Here is a 16,323-nt window from a genome sequence, read left to right on the forward strand (position 1 = left end):
TCAGCTTTCAGATTTAACAGCAGCAGAGTCACCTCTGATGGCTCCCAAATTCCTTGGCCACTCCTGTGGGGGTTTGCGAGAATCTGAATTTCTGTGGATGAACATTTTGATTTTAGACACATATCAGTAACTCTGAAAGTCCTGTCTACACCCACAGAAAGGTCCTGTAAGTAGAATAATGAGCTAAAAGAAGACAAATCCATTAAAGACATGCAGACATGGAGGCATTTTCCTCTTCTTTGTTGTTTTCTATTAGAAATAGCTTGGAAGCATAAGCAGCATCCTTCAAGTGGATGCAATTAAAAGCATAAATACCTGAATCCCAGCTACTCTGAACCATACCCTTTCCCACCCTTACAACACAGTTACTTCTGAATGGCACTGAAGTAAAGTTGTTTCACAACTCAGTGTATCACACTGAGTAAAGCTGTTACAGTAATACCTACTTATCTCATAAGGAGTTTAATTAATGCTGATAATGCTGATAAAGCTGTAAGATCCTCTATGAGCTGCTTTCTGTGGGCAGCCTCCCAATATTTGTTAATTATTACAATTCTTCTCTCACGGTTGTGTTTTGCCATGTCTCCAAAGAGACTTTATTGCAGTTATCTGAGGCAGCTGATAATGTAAATGCAGGGGGGAGGCATCTCTGTGGCCCTGATTAAATGTGAAATTCATTAACACAGAACCTCATTAAATAATCCGACATCAGCACCACCGTGCAACCCAAGTAACAGCTTGCCTCTCTGTCCTTATCCAGAGGAGGAACCCGAGCTGGGGAAGCTGTCAGTGTCAGAGCCTGGCTGGGATGGTTTCCAGCTCGCCTGGACAGCAGCAGACGGGGCCTTTGAGAGCTTCGTGCTGCAGGTGCAGGAGGCTGGCAGCCCCGAGGAGAGCCGCAATGTCACAGTGCCGGGGACACTGAGCTCTGTGAATGTCACCGGCCTCAAGGCCAGCACTCCTTACACCATCACCCTGCAGGGGCTCACTCGGGGCCACAGGAGCAAGCCCCTTTCTCTTGAGACCACCACAGGTACCTTCCCTGCGGCTCTTTGTGACAGAGATGTGAGCTCCTGCCAGTGCTGGGCAGGTCCTGCTGGCTGGGACAGCCTTGCACGAGCTCCTTAAAGCTCGGCTGAACATCTCTGGCATGGAAATGCCTCGTGGTCAGGCTTCCCATGGTCAGAGCTTCAGTGCCCTGGTGCAGCCCTTCCCTCCCTGCTTTCCCTTTTTTTGTTCCCTAACCTCACTTACCTGGCTGACACTAACAGCAAAACCCAACTGGATGTTGTACCTGCTTGGGAAAGGCCAGGTTGCCTGGTAAAGTTATAAAAATCATTCCTCTATCAGCCCAGATAATCAAAGCCTGAGAGTGTTCAGTTTTTACCCTTCAGAAGCTGCCTCTGAAAAAATTCTCTGTGAATTCAGACTCAGTAAAGTTGTGTGTACCTGACTCAGGGTAAGGACAAACGCCTTCCATATGTTCTCATATAGGAAAGGACACAAATTAATTCCTAATAAGACTAATAAAATGCATTAAGCCATCTAAGATCATGAAAAAATCTGGCCTGAAAAAGATATAATGCAAAAAATCAAAATCAGCAGAACTACCCTGGCATAAAACTGGCCTGAAAGGAGGCAAGTGAGCTCTGTGCTATCAGGAGCTTGCATGAAGCTCATCAAGGGCCCCAAAATAATTTTCTGGCTCATCATGTGAAACACAACAGTTTGAAATATGAGCTTATCACAGGTTTTGACCATGAGAGATAAATGTATATTTACATCTGTGCTGTGTGGCTCTCTGATCCTCCCAGGTGTTATGATAACTGTAATGAACAGTGTGAATTAATTGGCATTAAAGGGGCATCAGTGGCCTTTCCTTCAGATAATTTCTACAAGAAATTATTACAATTAGACAATTTCTGCTGCCTCTGGGCTCCCCCTCAGCCCTCTGCAACCTCCTGTCTCTGTGAGATAGCCAGGGCTGGCTGGGGCCAGGCTGCCCCCAGCACATGGTACCCTGCCCAGAAAGGGATGAAAGCGCCTGTGAGAACTAATCAGAATTAAAGCATGAAGTGCAGCAGAGCTTGCTTGTTTCTGTAGTGCTTAGAGCAGCCTGGCTTGGGCAGGAATGGCTGTGCTGTGTCCCAGGAAAGTGCTGAGCTTTGAGAGTCCTCACCAGGAGCTGGGAGCAGATGCCCATGGAGAGCAGAGCAAAGTGCTGGACAAAGAGACAGAGCAGGAAACACATCATGGGTGTCCTGCCTAAATATGCAATGTGCTCCCTTCCTTTACCCTGGTGAAAACAGCAGAAAATGCCCTGCTGAGGTTTTCCCTTCCCTTTCTGGGTCAAGCTCAGCAGCCAGCTTTTCAAAATCTTCCCTTCTGGGGACTTGCAATTGTTAAAAAATATCTGAACCTTCCTGTAACGCTGTGGGGATGTCTGCAGAGAGGAAGAAACCCCAAGGCATCTCTCCCTGTTTTGCATTTTGGCTCTAGCTCCAAAATTACAAGCCAGCTTTCAGAGACTTAAGCTGAAAGGGAAAGTAGAAGAGTAAACAAAACACAAGATTTTCCTTTGGATAAAGCAACAGCTTTGGTTTTAGCTTCTCCTAAAACTGGAAGCCGTCTTTTCCAAATGCCCCAGGGGCATTCAAGACAGTCCTTTTGCATCTGCTTTCATGCTCAGACCTCAAAGGCACGGCTGCTCCTGCAGGGAAAGGGAAATAACCATAGTTTTCAATGTTATTTTAATTTTTTTTCTTATCTAACATTTTGTGACGTTTTAATTTAATTTCCTCCCCTTAATACCTGTCTGCTCATAACAAGCTTTTACTCACATGCCCTTCCCCAGCTGGCAGTGCTGCCAGCATGGCAGAGAGGAGCCTGTGAGATAAGGAGGGGGTCGGGGGCCCTTCTGACAGGTGTTGTTTCCCTCCCCAGGAGAGCAGCCCGGCATTGCTGAGCTCACGGTTTCCGACATTACCCCCGAAAGCTTCAACCTCTCCTGGACAGCCTCCAATGGCGACTTCGACATCTTTACCATTGAAATTATTGATTCTAACAGGTTGCTGGAGCCCATGGAGTTCAACTTCTCAGGCAACTCAAGGACTGCTCATATCTCAGGGCTTTCTCCCAGCACTGATTTCATTGTCTACCTCTCCGGGATCTCTCGCGGGTTCCGCACACAGGCAATCAGTGCTGCAGCTACCACAGGTACACAAAGCCTACCTCACTGCTAACTCTGCTTTTTTGAACTCTTCCTTACAGGTTGTGCCCCCTTCCCTGCCCTCAGCTACCCCACAGCCCACCCATTTCCCAACCTTCTGCCTTCCGAGGAAGACCGGCTGGGGACACTGTGAGCTGGGAATGTTTGAATTTGAGCCACCATCCCATGCAGCACAGTCAGGCAATCCCATTGCGCTGGGATTTCATTCACACCATGAGTCCAGACATCAAGGTTGGGGCAGCATCTGAGGCAGAAGAGAAGCAAAGCAAATATCCCAGGAACCAAGTGGGAGATGATTCCTTACGTTCACCTTTCAGCCTGTGTGTGCATCTGTCCCACAGCCCAGACAGGACACAGCTTCTCTCAGATAAGCTGATTTCTAGACACAGATTTACCCAAAAGATGTCAGGCACATTTCAGTCTGTGCCAGCACAATCCTGCAAGGCACATTCACTGCTTGAATTCACCTTCAATTATTCAGGCTGTGTTGGGTGAGAGATTGAAAAGTCCATTTGAGTTGATGTCAGAGAAGGGAATAGGCAGGCACTGAGTTGTTGGCATGTTGAACATTTCAAGGTTTTACAGTTGACATTTTTCCCAGAAAAGACAGGGAAGTCAAATGTTCAGGATGAGAGTGGGAAGTGAGGACTGGACTACAGAAACAGAACATTGTTATTGTAGGAAGATAATGGCTCATGTTATGATTGTTAAACACCTCCACCAAATTTTGCCCCTCTAGGAAAAGTTGCTGTAGTGATTTGCCATAGGAATGGAGTAATGTGGTCAGTGAAAGCAAAATATCCAATTTCAGCTATCAGATAATATATTATCAATTTCCAGCAGCAGCAGACTATGAATATCCTCATTTGATGATGGGTAGCAGGGTCAGGGTGGCAGCAGGGGTATGGGAAACATAGGGAAACACAAGGCTGGGTGACCCTTGTGACCTGTGGTCGTGTGAATTCAAACTTCTCTATTAATTTATTTTATTGCTTTGGCTTTTAATAACTGTGATACATTTCCATTTGTTTTTTCTTCCCGTAGTAGAGGAACTTCTCCTTAGCAAACTCAGTGTATCAAACGCTACCTCAGCCAGCCTGTCACTCACCTGGGAGGCACAGGACAAGGCCTTTGACCACTTTATTCTGGAAGTCAGGAACTCTGACTTCCCCTTGGACTCCCTGGTGCTCACAGTGCCAGGGGACTCCCGGCACTCTGTAGTGACCAACCTCAAAGCTGCCACTAATTACACAGTCCAGCTCCATGGGGTAATTGATGGGCAAGGTGGGCAGACCTTGACAGCCATGGCAACCACAGGTATTTCACTGTTTCACCTTCCAGGTTTGCTTTTTATTCTCCTTTCTCTTGCTGTCCACCAAACTGCTCTAAAACATGGCTCCAACTCATCATCGTTCCCTTGGGGAATTATACTATGGATCCTTCCAACCATCAGGGGAGGCTGAAATGCACTGAGAGGGCTTGGAAAAAGATCTGTGGCAATGGAAAAGGCTGAAAAAGTGCCCCCAGCATTAAGAGAGGCAGTAGTAAACCATGATGGTTTCCTTATATATACACACCCCTCTGCAAGTTCAGTGTATATATAATTGCCTTGCTCCAGATGGTTGATGTGTTTCACTCAGCATCTTTGCACTTGATCTTGAATGAAGTTGTTCATCCCACCCTCACTTGCTTTGCTGGGGGTGGGAGAGAGGCCTTCATGTGGTTCTCAGCCTGGAGAGGGCTCCTGCATGTCAGTTTTGTCCTCCTTAAACCCAAATGTCTCCCAAGGCATTTGCATCCCTGGTGGGTGTCCGTGCCGCATGTGAAATGATCGACCCAAACTGCATGGAGGGGTCTGGCCACCTTCTACTGGTTCTCATATTTTCTCTGCCCAGGATTTTTATGTTCTCAGCACAGAGCAGGGCTCAAAAAACAAATTCCCTTTTTCTTGGTGGTCAGCCCACCACTCTGTTCCTCGCATTGCTCCCTTTGAGTCTCCACATCCTGTCTTGTTTCCCTGGGTGGTGGTGGTGATTCCAGGATGGCAGGAGATCACTAAGACTTGCCTGAGGATATGATTCCAGCTCATTTTGCATGTAACATTCCTGGGAGTCAGGCTGTCATGATGGGAATGTGCCTGACCATGGATGCGGGTGGCATGTGAAGGAATGTGGCCATGCCAGGATGAGGTTGGAAAGACTCAGTTTGCCCTCTCTGAGCTGCATGTGGGGCTGAGGGCTCAGATTTCCTGGGTTTTCCACCCAAACCTGTTTGCTTTGTGGATATTTTCTGATCTCCTTGCCTGCCTTCAAGAGCACCATGGTGGCACCTTCCCTGCTGGCCATGAAGGCATCCATGGCACTGGTTGATAGCATGACATCTGTGACATCTGTGTCCTTAATCGGGGCCACTTCCATTCACCTCTTCCCACACAGTTCCAGAGAAGGAGGTGGAATATTATTTAAAAGTCTTGCAATGAGGGACATGAGTAAAAGTTGGAACATCTTGCAGCAGCAGTTGTTTTTAGCAAAGAAAAGCTTTCACTCTTTCACCACTCTCTGTCGGTGGGATCCTCTCCCTGGCTTTTCTCCCAGCATGGATCACTCTTCCATCATTATTTTTCTGTGTCTCACTGGCTGCATTTCCCAAGGTGTTCTTGGTTCCTACTCAATTGACAACATAAAAATTAGAAAATCAGTCCAGAGAGCAAACACAAGATTCTCTGACCCTCTGACTGTTGGGTCGTGTTTGTTCTCTCTCTGGGCTTTAATGAAACTTTAATTATTTTTGTGCTAAGTATAAGTTTAAAAAGAGAATGGGTAAGGAGCTCTCCCTCTCCTGAAGGACAAGTTTCTCTCCTGGCAGGGCAAAGATGTGAATTTGAATTTTCTCCAGCAGAAAAGGAAAGTTTTGACTTCTTAAGGAGATGCCCTGACCACTGAACAGTCAGGAAGGAGAGCAAGAGCAAGGTTGTGGGCTTAATTGTTTATTAGACATTCTCTGATTGTGCCTAATCAGAGGATGAGGAACACCTTATCTGTGGAGTCCAGGGAGGTTTTGGCCTGAGATTAGTGCTGAGATAATCCCTGAAATCCCTCATAAACCTCAGAGTCCAAAACCAGAAGTATGTACAACTCTAGGCAACAGAAACACCAAACAAAACCTGGACTGAGATTTCAAGGATTCCTGCCTGAATCCAACTTTCTCTATTTTGGAATTGCTGTGGGTCTGCTCCCATCAAATTCCCAATATGGAATTCCCACAATTTCTATGTGCATGTTGTTGGTGCTTCTGTAAACCAGGCCTAGATTTCATTAGGCAAGTTGAGTTTATTTAGGAAAATTTAATGAAAAAATATAAAAGTCAGCACTAATTTCAGTGGCTTCTTTCCAAAACCTGAGAAAATAGCTCTTGCAACACTGCTTTTTAAAAAAATTATCATTTTATTTAATTTTTATTATTCAATCACAGCAAAACAAGGCTAGGGCATTCTTTTTGAGCACCTCCAACCCCTCTCTGTTGATTCCCCACCCCCTTGAGTAAAGCTGCCTGCTCACCTGTGTTCCTTTCTCCCCCAGAGGCTGAGCCACAGCTGGGCACCCTCACCCTCACAAACGTTACCCCTGACAGCTTCAACCTGTCCTGGACCACCCGAGCTGGGTCCTTTGCCACGTTTGTTATCAAAATCCAAGACTCCCTGGCGGCACAGGAAGCCCAGGAGCTGACGGTGCCGGGGGGCACCCGCAGCGCCCACATCTCAGGGCTCACAGACCACACTGCCTATGACATTCACATTCAGGGCACCACCAGGGCAGGCGTCCACACAGAGCCCCTCACTGCTTTTGTCACCACAGGTACCTGCTCCAAGCTTTGGAGTCCCTTTCTTGGCTCAGGGAAATGTGTGTCGCGAAAAGGATCTCCCCAGCATGAAGTGTCTCGCCAGCAGCGATGGGTTTGTTTGAAAACCTGCTGCAAGGAGGGGTCAGAACAGGAATGTTGACCTTAAAAAAATTCCTAGGAGCAGGATTAGTTTAAAGGGAGTTAAAAGGCCAGGTTGGATATGGCTCTGAGCAAGCTGGGATAGTGGAAAGCATCCCTGCCCATGGAACTGGATGAGTTTAAGGTCCTTTCCAACCCAAATTATTCTGTGATTCTGTCATTAAAACCCCTCTGGAGCCTTTCTCCCATGTCTAATAATCTTTTATAACTCCTGATGTTTGAGGGAGAAATTTGCCTGCTGTTCAGAAGTTGATCAGTCAGGACTGGAACGCCTCCTGTCCCAGGATGTTCCCTTCCAGAGACCTACCCAAAATGTGAATCTTGGGGATTGCTCGATTAGAAGTAAATAAGATGCAAAAAATATCTCTAAAATGAGTACTCAAATGGGTAAATATAAATACATAAGGAATTCCAAATTATAACTCTTCAGGGGGAATTTTTTATGGCAAGTTCAAAAAAAATCCACTTCAATGTTTGTGAAATGTCAAAAGCAAGCCCAAAGCCCTTTTCAGGAGAAGGTTCTGCATTTAACTAAGTGGTGTTTTCTGAAGTGAGTGGAGTTTCAGTGGTTGGAAGATTGGCTGAATCAGCTCCTGAGCCAACAGAGCAAGGCTGGACAAATCCTTTTGAGAAATACAAGCAATGCCTGGGCTCCAGGATCAAGGCCAGGGCTTAGCAGAGCCACCTGATCCTCCTACTTGACTTGTCAGATTTTGAGTGAGCAAAATACACTGAGAACCTTGTGGCCTTTTTTTCTTTCGCTGAGACTTAGTGGATATGTTTTGAAGTGTTTCCCACATCTTTTCACTTTGACAAATGTCACACTGATGTGGAAAAGGAGCCCTCAGTGGAATTTCTTTAAGTTGTCAACAGAGCCCAGCAGCAGCTGATTTGCACTGGCTGTGACCCTGAGTGATCAATGTTCCTGTTCTGGCACCTCTGACCCTTCCAGCACTGAAAACTAACACTGGAGATATTCACATGCAATAGGTAAAGAAGCAAAATGCAGGAGTTGTGAATGCCCAAAGTGAGGCTTGTCCCTAAAGCACTGACGGTGGAGGGAAGTAAAAATAAGTAAAAAAGTAAAAAAATTGAAAGCTTTATGTGCACCATTTCTAAAGCAGTTTTGGTTATGACTTTCTTAGGGTAGCAGCAGAAATATCCTTACATAGGGAGCTTGGGAGGGGTTCCAGTGGAGCTTGTGAGAGGACGTCCTGAGACATCCTTGAGAAAAAATCAAAATTGAGCTCCATTGAAAATCCTCATCTTGTGGTCCTGACTATTAGATCCACACTAGGAGGAAAAATGTGATTTTTGTTTGATGGAATCTGTGACACTTTCTAATTTGCAATGTTTTTCACTTCTTTTCTTCTTTTTTTTTTTTTTTTGTGTGTGTGTGTTTTTGCACCTTCCCTTCTTTTAGAGGCCATGCCCCCACTGGAAAACCTAACAGTGTCAGATATGAACCCCTATGGGTTCACAGTGTCCTGGATGGCATCGGAGAATGCCTTTGACAACTTTCTAGTAGTCGTGGTGGATTCTGGCAAGCTGCTGGACCCACAGGAGTTCCTCCTTTCGGGAGCCCAGAGGGAGCTGAAGCTCAAAGGCCTAATTACTGGCATTGGCTATGAGGTTTTGCTTTATGGGTTTGCCAAGGGGCACCAAACAAAGCCCCTGAGCGCTCTGGCTGTTACAGGTATTTCAATGTGAGCAAATTTTGTTCCCTTCCACCCTCTTCTCTCTCACTTTCCTTCTCACATGGAAGATGTTCCGTGCAAACCTTGGCTTTTGCATCCTTCTCTGCATCGTGGCTCCACGTAACTCCATCATGACCAGTGGAATTCTGTTCCCTTTAACTGGATGTTTCCCCCTGAGGGATCCTGTGGAGGAGCATGTGGGGGCCTGAGGGGTGAAAGTTCCTTCTGGTCTTGCAGGTACCTCTAACAAAGTCTTGAAAGAAGAATGGCTGCATGCAGAGCTCGTCTTGTTAACAGCTGGGCACATCAGCATTCTCCAACAGCAGCATTCTCCCAGGTTCCAGCCACCAGGAGCTTCAGGAAGAGCCATGGACTCCTTCCCATGGCCTCCTCTCTTTCCCTCTCTGTGTGGTTCCAGCCACAGCGGGATCATTGCCACCCCAAAGCTGGCACCTCTCTCCTCAAACCAGCTCATGCTTCCAACCCCATCAGAGCTGCTGTGTTCCAGCAGCACTTGAGCTTTCTTGGGAGAGGATTGCAGGCTGATTCTCCAGCCCCAGAACCATCAGCTCTCATCTGCACATTCCTGCCTGGGCACCAGTGAAGCTGGGAGGGGGAATCTGGTGGGAGGTTTGAGAGGAAATAAATAGGATTGGCTGTGTGTGGAAAGAAGAACAGCATTTGGTGGGAGGTTTGAGAGGAAATAAACAGGAATGGATATGTGTGGAAAGAAGAACAGCATTTGGTGGGAGGTTTGAGAGGAAATAAATAGGAATGGATATGTGTGGAAGGAAGGTTTGCATTTAGTGGGAAGTTTGAGAGGAAATAAATAGGAATGGATATGTGTGGAAGGAAGGTTTGCATTTAGTGGGAAGTTTGAGAGGAAATAAATAGGAATGGCTATGTGTGGAAGGAAGGATTGCATTTGGTGGGAGGTTTGAGAGGAAATAAATAGGAATAGCTGTGTGTGGAAGGAAGGATTGCACTGGGGGTGCTGTAGGACATAACCACTCCAGCAGCATTTCTCTAGCTAATGGTGCCTGACCATATGAGTTAGAGGTGTTTTGCAGGTAATTAATAACTTACAGCCCTTGGGATCCTTTTGAATGGGTTCATTAACCAAAGGCAGCAGCTCTTGCATTTAGATTGAAGGGTGCTGTTGAAGAGAGGAATTTTTATGGTTCCTCTTTGCTGTTTGAGATCACAGTAAAGGATTCATCTGATCAGAATCATCACAGATGCCAGAAGTGCATGAATCAAGGGTTTGCATGGAGAAAAAGAACTTTCAGTGGCTTCTATGTTGTGCTCCTAGCAGAGAGAGCTCTGACAATGTTCCAGACATGCAGTTCTGTAACAAGAGCTAGTTTTTATTGGCCATAAATGTGTCACACAGGTAGGGAGGGATAAATGCCCAGGACACTCACCTTTAGCATGTGTAACTCTGCATGTGGGAGATGAACCTGTGTGTCCATGCAGTGGTTTGCTGTTCAAGAGTGAAAGTTAGAATGAGCCTGCACACACTCACGTTTATCCTCTTTTGTATAACACTAATATTTTATTTTGTTTTTTTTTAATAGCTGGCAGATTGTTCCCCTTGCTTTGAACTGTGGTCGGATTCTTGCAGTGTGCTGTAGCCAGACCTCAGGCAGGTCTCTGATCAACTGATTAAAAAATCATTTTTTCTTTTCCCCACTGCTATCTTCTCCTTTTTTAGAAGCAGAACCCGAGGTCGACAACCTCCTGGTTTCAGACGCAACCCCAGATGGATTCCGTCTCTCCTGGACTGCAGATGAAGGGGTTTTCAACAGCTTTGTTGTAAAAATCAGGGACACCAAAAGGAAATCTGACCCCCTGGAGCTGATAGTGCCAGGCCATGAGCGCACCCAGGATATAACAGGGCTGAAAGAGGGCACTGAATATGAGATTGAGCTCTATGGAATTAGCAGTGGACAACGTTCCCAGCCTGTAAACACAGTAGCATCCACAGGTATTGTCTTTGCAGAAGGAAAAGTGTGACATTCCCTGCTCCTCTTCACAGCCAGCCTGTGCTGTTCCAGAGGTGTCCTGAAGTGTCTCCTGCATGTCCCTTGTCCAAGTCACTGCTTCAGTGTGGTGTGGTTGTTTGTAATCAGTCCCAGCTTCCCAAGCTTCGTCACTGTCTATTTAATATGGTTTAATTAAATTACTTTAATGGCCAGGAATTAGGCAGCAGAGTGTGGCAATTAAAACAGTGTCTTTGAGGGCCAAGAAATATTGTCTGTGCATCAGCCTTTTCAGTGATTTTCTGTGACTAATTACATCTCAGCTCTGCACAACAGTTTACCTCCCTAGGAAAGAGTTATGACAAAATGAATTTACCAGGGCCATTGAGAAGTTTATTTATGGCTTGATCAGCAAAGGCCTAAGCACCATTAATTTAGACTGATCTTACCAGGAGCAACATGTGCTGGGTAATTCAAATTGACTTGAGTTTCTTTGCAAAATCAAAGCTTTGATTCAGGTTCGTAATTGAAGCGTTTCATTTTGGCACTTTTGAATGAAGTGTTTCAATCCTTTTTTCCACACCAAAATCGTGGTTTCCTTCTGAAACACATTCAAACCTGAAGCATATGATGTAAAGTCTCATAAGCTAAATTTGGTCTTTAAAAAATGTTGAGCTTGCTGATCTGAAAATGTGGTCATTTGAAATCAAATTAGTTATGGGAGGAAAGGAAGAGGATGAGACAGGAGATCTCACCAGGGCTGCAGCTCCTCCCGAGGGACAGCTCCCATCTCTGCTCTGGGACAGGGACAGGAGCCAGGGCACGGCTGGGGCTGGGCCAGGGCAGCTCAGGCTGAGCTCAGGGCAAGGTTCTTCCCCCAGAGGGTGCTGGCACTGCCCAGGCTGCCCAGGGAATGGGCACGGCCCCGAGGCTGCCAGAGCTCCAGGAGCCTTTGGCCAGCGCTGCCAGGGATGGACAGGGTGGGGTTGCTGGGGGGGCTGGGCAGGGATAGGGATGGCACTGGATGATCCCTTCAGTCCCTCCCAGCTCAGGGTATGTTCTAAGTTCCACAAGTGAGCAAAGCAGCAGGAATGCCCAAAGGAGGCATTTGCCAGGCAGCAACACCTCAGTGTTGAACAGCTTCTCCTTCTCTTCTTCCTCATCCTCCCCCCTGCTGCCTGTGGGCTCAGCTGCCCTCCTGCCATCCCATCCCTGCCACAAACAGCCAGGCCACCCTCACCATCCCCCAGACACTTTCATGAAGCAGAACATGCACCAGCAGCCCCCCTTGGCCAGCACTACCCCCTGAACCTGACCATGAACTTAAGCTTCTTCGACCAATTTTCAAGGCCATTCTTCCTAGGAATCCCACTAATCCTCATCTCAATAACATTCCTGCTCTCTTACTACCCTCCCTAGACAATCAATGAATCACTAACCAACTCTCAACCCTCCAGCTATGGTTTATCAACCTAGTCACAAAACAACTAATAATACCCCTAGACAAAAAAGGACACAAATGAGCCCTAAGCAGTTGACTCCTAATGGAGAGGGGTGTTTAAAGCCCCCTGCACTTGTCAGCAGCAGATCCCCATCCTCAATGACTCCAGGAGATTTATCGAAGTCACTGAGAGTTGACATTTTCCTCATAACCATGTCCCTGTGCAGCCCTTGCAGGGAGATTTAGCCAATAGCCCAAGAGATGTTTGTCAGCTGTAAATAGCCCATGAATAATGGACAATAAAGCCACAAACCCCCAGCTAAATAATTTGGGCTGCAGGTTACACCGCACTGGGTGGGTGGCTGCCAAGGCAGACAACTAATTTCTTTTTTAGGAGTGGATTATTGCACAAACATATGGATATTTATAGCATTTCCAGTGTGGTTGCAAGGAAATATTTCTGTTCCTGAAGAGGGAATTTATCCACTGCTGCTCTCAGAGTTGGTGCCTTTTAGAATTTTATCTGTAAAATCTCGGTTAAGGTGCAATTTAACCCCCACTGGGAGATCACAACACATCTATGGTCCAATCAATATCCTTGTGGGAGGTGTGAGTCTCATGCTGCTCCTTTCCTCTTCTTCCAATGGTGTTCTGCCACACTGTGACAGCATTTTTTCCCCCCTGAGATGATCACAAAACACTTCACATGCTCTCGATTTGTGATTAATGCAACCTGCTGCTTCCTGTTGAGTGGGAGGAGAAAGCCAGGGAACATCCTCCTCTAGTCTGCTGGGAGTGAAAGAACAATTAGCAAAAAAAATCCCTAAAAAACAGCCTCTCTCAGGTACTTTGGGTGCTTTAGCAGCCTCTCAGGAGAGTTCCCTGTCCCTCACACACCTCTCTGGGGATGATGCTGGAGGATGAAGATAATTTACCTGTGCCTGCCCCACAGATGGCCTGAGGTTCTCTGTGAGTGCCAGGTCAGGAGCTCACTGGCTGCTTTCCCTGCCTGCTTCATTCTGGCTTCCAGGTAGCCCAAGAAGATGATTTAATTCATTTCTTTTTTAATTTCCCCATGCTCCAAGGTGCAAATCTCTCCCATCTCTGGGACTCATTCCAGGACAGATGCTCTGATGGTCCATTGTATTTCCTGCCAGGTTCTCTCCTAGGAAAGCTGCAGCTGGGGGACCTGGGGATGTGGAAAATTCACATCAAAGCTCTTCTTACTGCTCTTTGTCATGCAGCTCACCTGGTGCAGAAAACAAGCCTGAGGCCCATGGAAATGTGCACAGCAGAGTCCAAGTGGGACGGATTGGGGATTTTATTTTCTGGGAAAGGCTGAAATTCTCCATGTGTATGCAAACCAAGCACTGGTCCATCTGTTTGGTCTCCAAAATCACCACTTCCCTTTTTCTTCAGCCTCTCAGGCCACCTATAATGTAAAGAAAAACCAATCTAATTTTAATTTCTCTATCTTTCCTACATTTTCTTTCTTTTGTCTGGTTCCCTTCAGCCTGTACCCAAACCAGCAGCACCCTTTTGTGCCACATAGCTTTTCCAACCCATCCTCCTCAATTCCTTTCTTATCTGTAATTCTTTTCTTCCCTTGGCTTGTCCACGTGAGCAAACCCCACCAACACAACACTTCTAGCGAGCTCCAGAGACATAATTTACATTTCTCTTGAGAGCTCAGTTGTTTTTCTTTCCTTGCCTTCCAGTTGATTTAGTGCCCTGCTGCTTTGGGGACACATGGAACAAACAGCCTCTGACTCCTTTCCTGCAGAAATGTTCTTTCCAAGCTATTTCAAGCCCAATCCCTACTTTTTTTCCCCTCCTCTTGCCCCCCTTGCCCTGCTCTCAGCCTGTCTCCACTCCTCTTCATGTGGCTGATGTTTGGGATCTCTCCACTTTGTACTAATGGCCTGCTCTCTGTGTGCTGTTTATTTTTTAATACCTCAGGGTTGTTTTGGTTACAGCCAAAAAAAGCTGGAAAGATTGGAAATGGGATGCTCAATGTAAACTTGGAAGTGGCAGCTCTCTTTACCACGTCCTTCCAAAGCCCTTTCCATGCTTCTTCTCAAGGATCTTAATTAAGCCTCCAACTGGAATGTTTCAGATACATACTGGGTTTAAGTTTGGGTTATTTTTGGTAAAAATTTGGGCTTTGTTTGCCCAGCTTACTGATTTAATTTTTGTGGGCAAATGCAATGCTCAGGGTCTGACAGGGAAAGACTGAGTTTTATGAAAAAGAGCTGCAGGTGCCTTCCCCATGATGGCTGTACTTGGATGTTCTCTGGATGGATGTGCTTGAAAGCAAAATCATGGGCTCAGAGACAGGTTCCAGGAGGAAAATCTTGTTGCTTCTGGTTTGAAGCCAACAGAAATTCCAGGAGTGAGTCCTTGAGAGGAGCCTTGAGGGGCTCCCACACCTGATCCAGGTCTCCTTGGAGCATCCTGCATTAGGAACTTTATGCTCAGGAAGAGAGATCTGTCCATGGCAGTCACTGCTGTGTGTCACAGAGGGCTCTGGGGCTCAGTGGAAAGTTTAAAAATCCTCCAAGTGAAACTAGGATAGAAAAAAATCTTAAATACAGCATACCATGGATAGCAGAATGTCATTTCTGTGTATGTTCCCCATGCTTTTCCACAGTACTGAAATCTCTGTTATTTTTATATGTAGATACACGTTGGGTATTTTTAACCTATGCAATACTGGACTGGTCCTGAAAAAAAAAGAAAATTTGGACCAAATAGGTTGTTGCTGTAATAAAACCCTTCAGTTTTGCACCCTCTGCATTAATGTTGTTCAGAGCAGAACACTGACAGAACCAGCTCATGGTTTAGGGTGATAAATCAATTTTTCAGCACTAAGGACTGACAAACAAACGATTTACCTTTTCCTCCTGTGTGGTGTGTTCTCTGTTCTCCCCTGACAGTGGTTGGCTCTCCCAAGGGAATTTCCTTCTCTGACATCACAGAAAATGCTGCCACAGTCAGCTGGACGCCCCCTCGCTCCCGCGTGGAAAACTTCCGGATCTCCTACGTCCCTGTCACAGGAGGTGAGCAGGGAGGGTTTGCTGGGCTGCCATCCCTCCTTTCAGGGCATCCCCCAGGTGATCCTGCACAGATCATCTCTTTTTCTTCTTCAGCAATGAGAGTGTGCAGCCAACCTCTGTCTGCACACCGTGCCCACATCCCATGGGCAGGGCTCAGAGGTGGATGCTGGAGTGGTTGTGCTCCTAAGTCTCTGTCTGAACCTCCTCAGCAAGGATTAGTTTCCAAATTGTCATTATTTTGTAGGCACTTCATGAGCTGAGCACACTGGAAAAGGTGGCCCTTGGAAACAACAAGAATCCATGGTTACAATGAAGTTTCAAGGCAGTGATTTACTCAGTGCTCCCCAACGTTGTCTCATTCTGGTTTTGTGTCCAACTTCAAAAACTTCTTCTACTTCAACAGATTTTTAACCTAATTTAGGGACATCCCTGAAGGGAAAAAGCTAAAGGACAAACACTAGAGACATCAGCACAAAAAAAAGCTGCTGCTGTTGACTGAGACAAGGGAAGATTTAGATCTTTAGACAATATAGCCTGGAAGCACACATGCAGCTTTAAATACACTGGTCCCACAGAGGAACAGGAATCCAGCCATAAAGTTAGGCACTTGTCTAAGTGCTTTCCTGGAATAAACCCAGAATTTGCAGTAAATATGGGTGCTAAGTCCTCAGCCACACACACAGCACCTTTTAAAATAACATTTATTGTATCTTTATTCTAAATAAGGGGGGTAAAGGAGAATCTTCCAGCCCTCACCACAAACAAGGCAGATCTAAACTGCAAGTCCTGTCCTCAAGGTGTCTGAACTCCCATGTAGAGACCGCTGGGGTTTCTGCTTACACCTTGCCTGGGAAATTGTATTTTTCTGAACAGAAATCACACAATGGTTTGCATAGGAAGGCACCTTAAAGCTGACCTC

General features: G+C 46.2%; 1 protein-coding gene across 1 annotated transcript in view; it reads left to right on the forward strand.

Moving 5' to 3' along the window:
* Window positions 1–16,323, forward strand: part of TNC (tenascin C) — a 77,229-nt gene that overhangs the window by 45,201 nt on the left and 15,705 nt on the right. Inside the window, 7 exon segments of the mRNA XM_030961241.1 lie at window positions 761–1,033; window positions 2,944–3,216; window positions 4,274–4,546; window positions 6,808–7,083; window positions 8,652–8,924; window positions 10,640–10,912; window positions 15,285–15,407. Coding sequence (XP_030817101.1) covers window positions 761–1,033; window positions 2,944–3,216; window positions 4,274–4,546; window positions 6,808–7,083; window positions 8,652–8,924; window positions 10,640–10,912; window positions 15,285–15,407 — 1,764 coding nt within the window.

This window comes from Camarhynchus parvulus, chromosome 17 (assembly GCF_901933205.1).
Source record: "Camarhynchus parvulus chromosome 17, STF_HiC, whole genome shotgun sequence".
Classification (NCBI taxonomy): domain Eukaryota; kingdom Metazoa; phylum Chordata; class Aves; order Passeriformes; family Thraupidae; genus Camarhynchus; species Camarhynchus parvulus.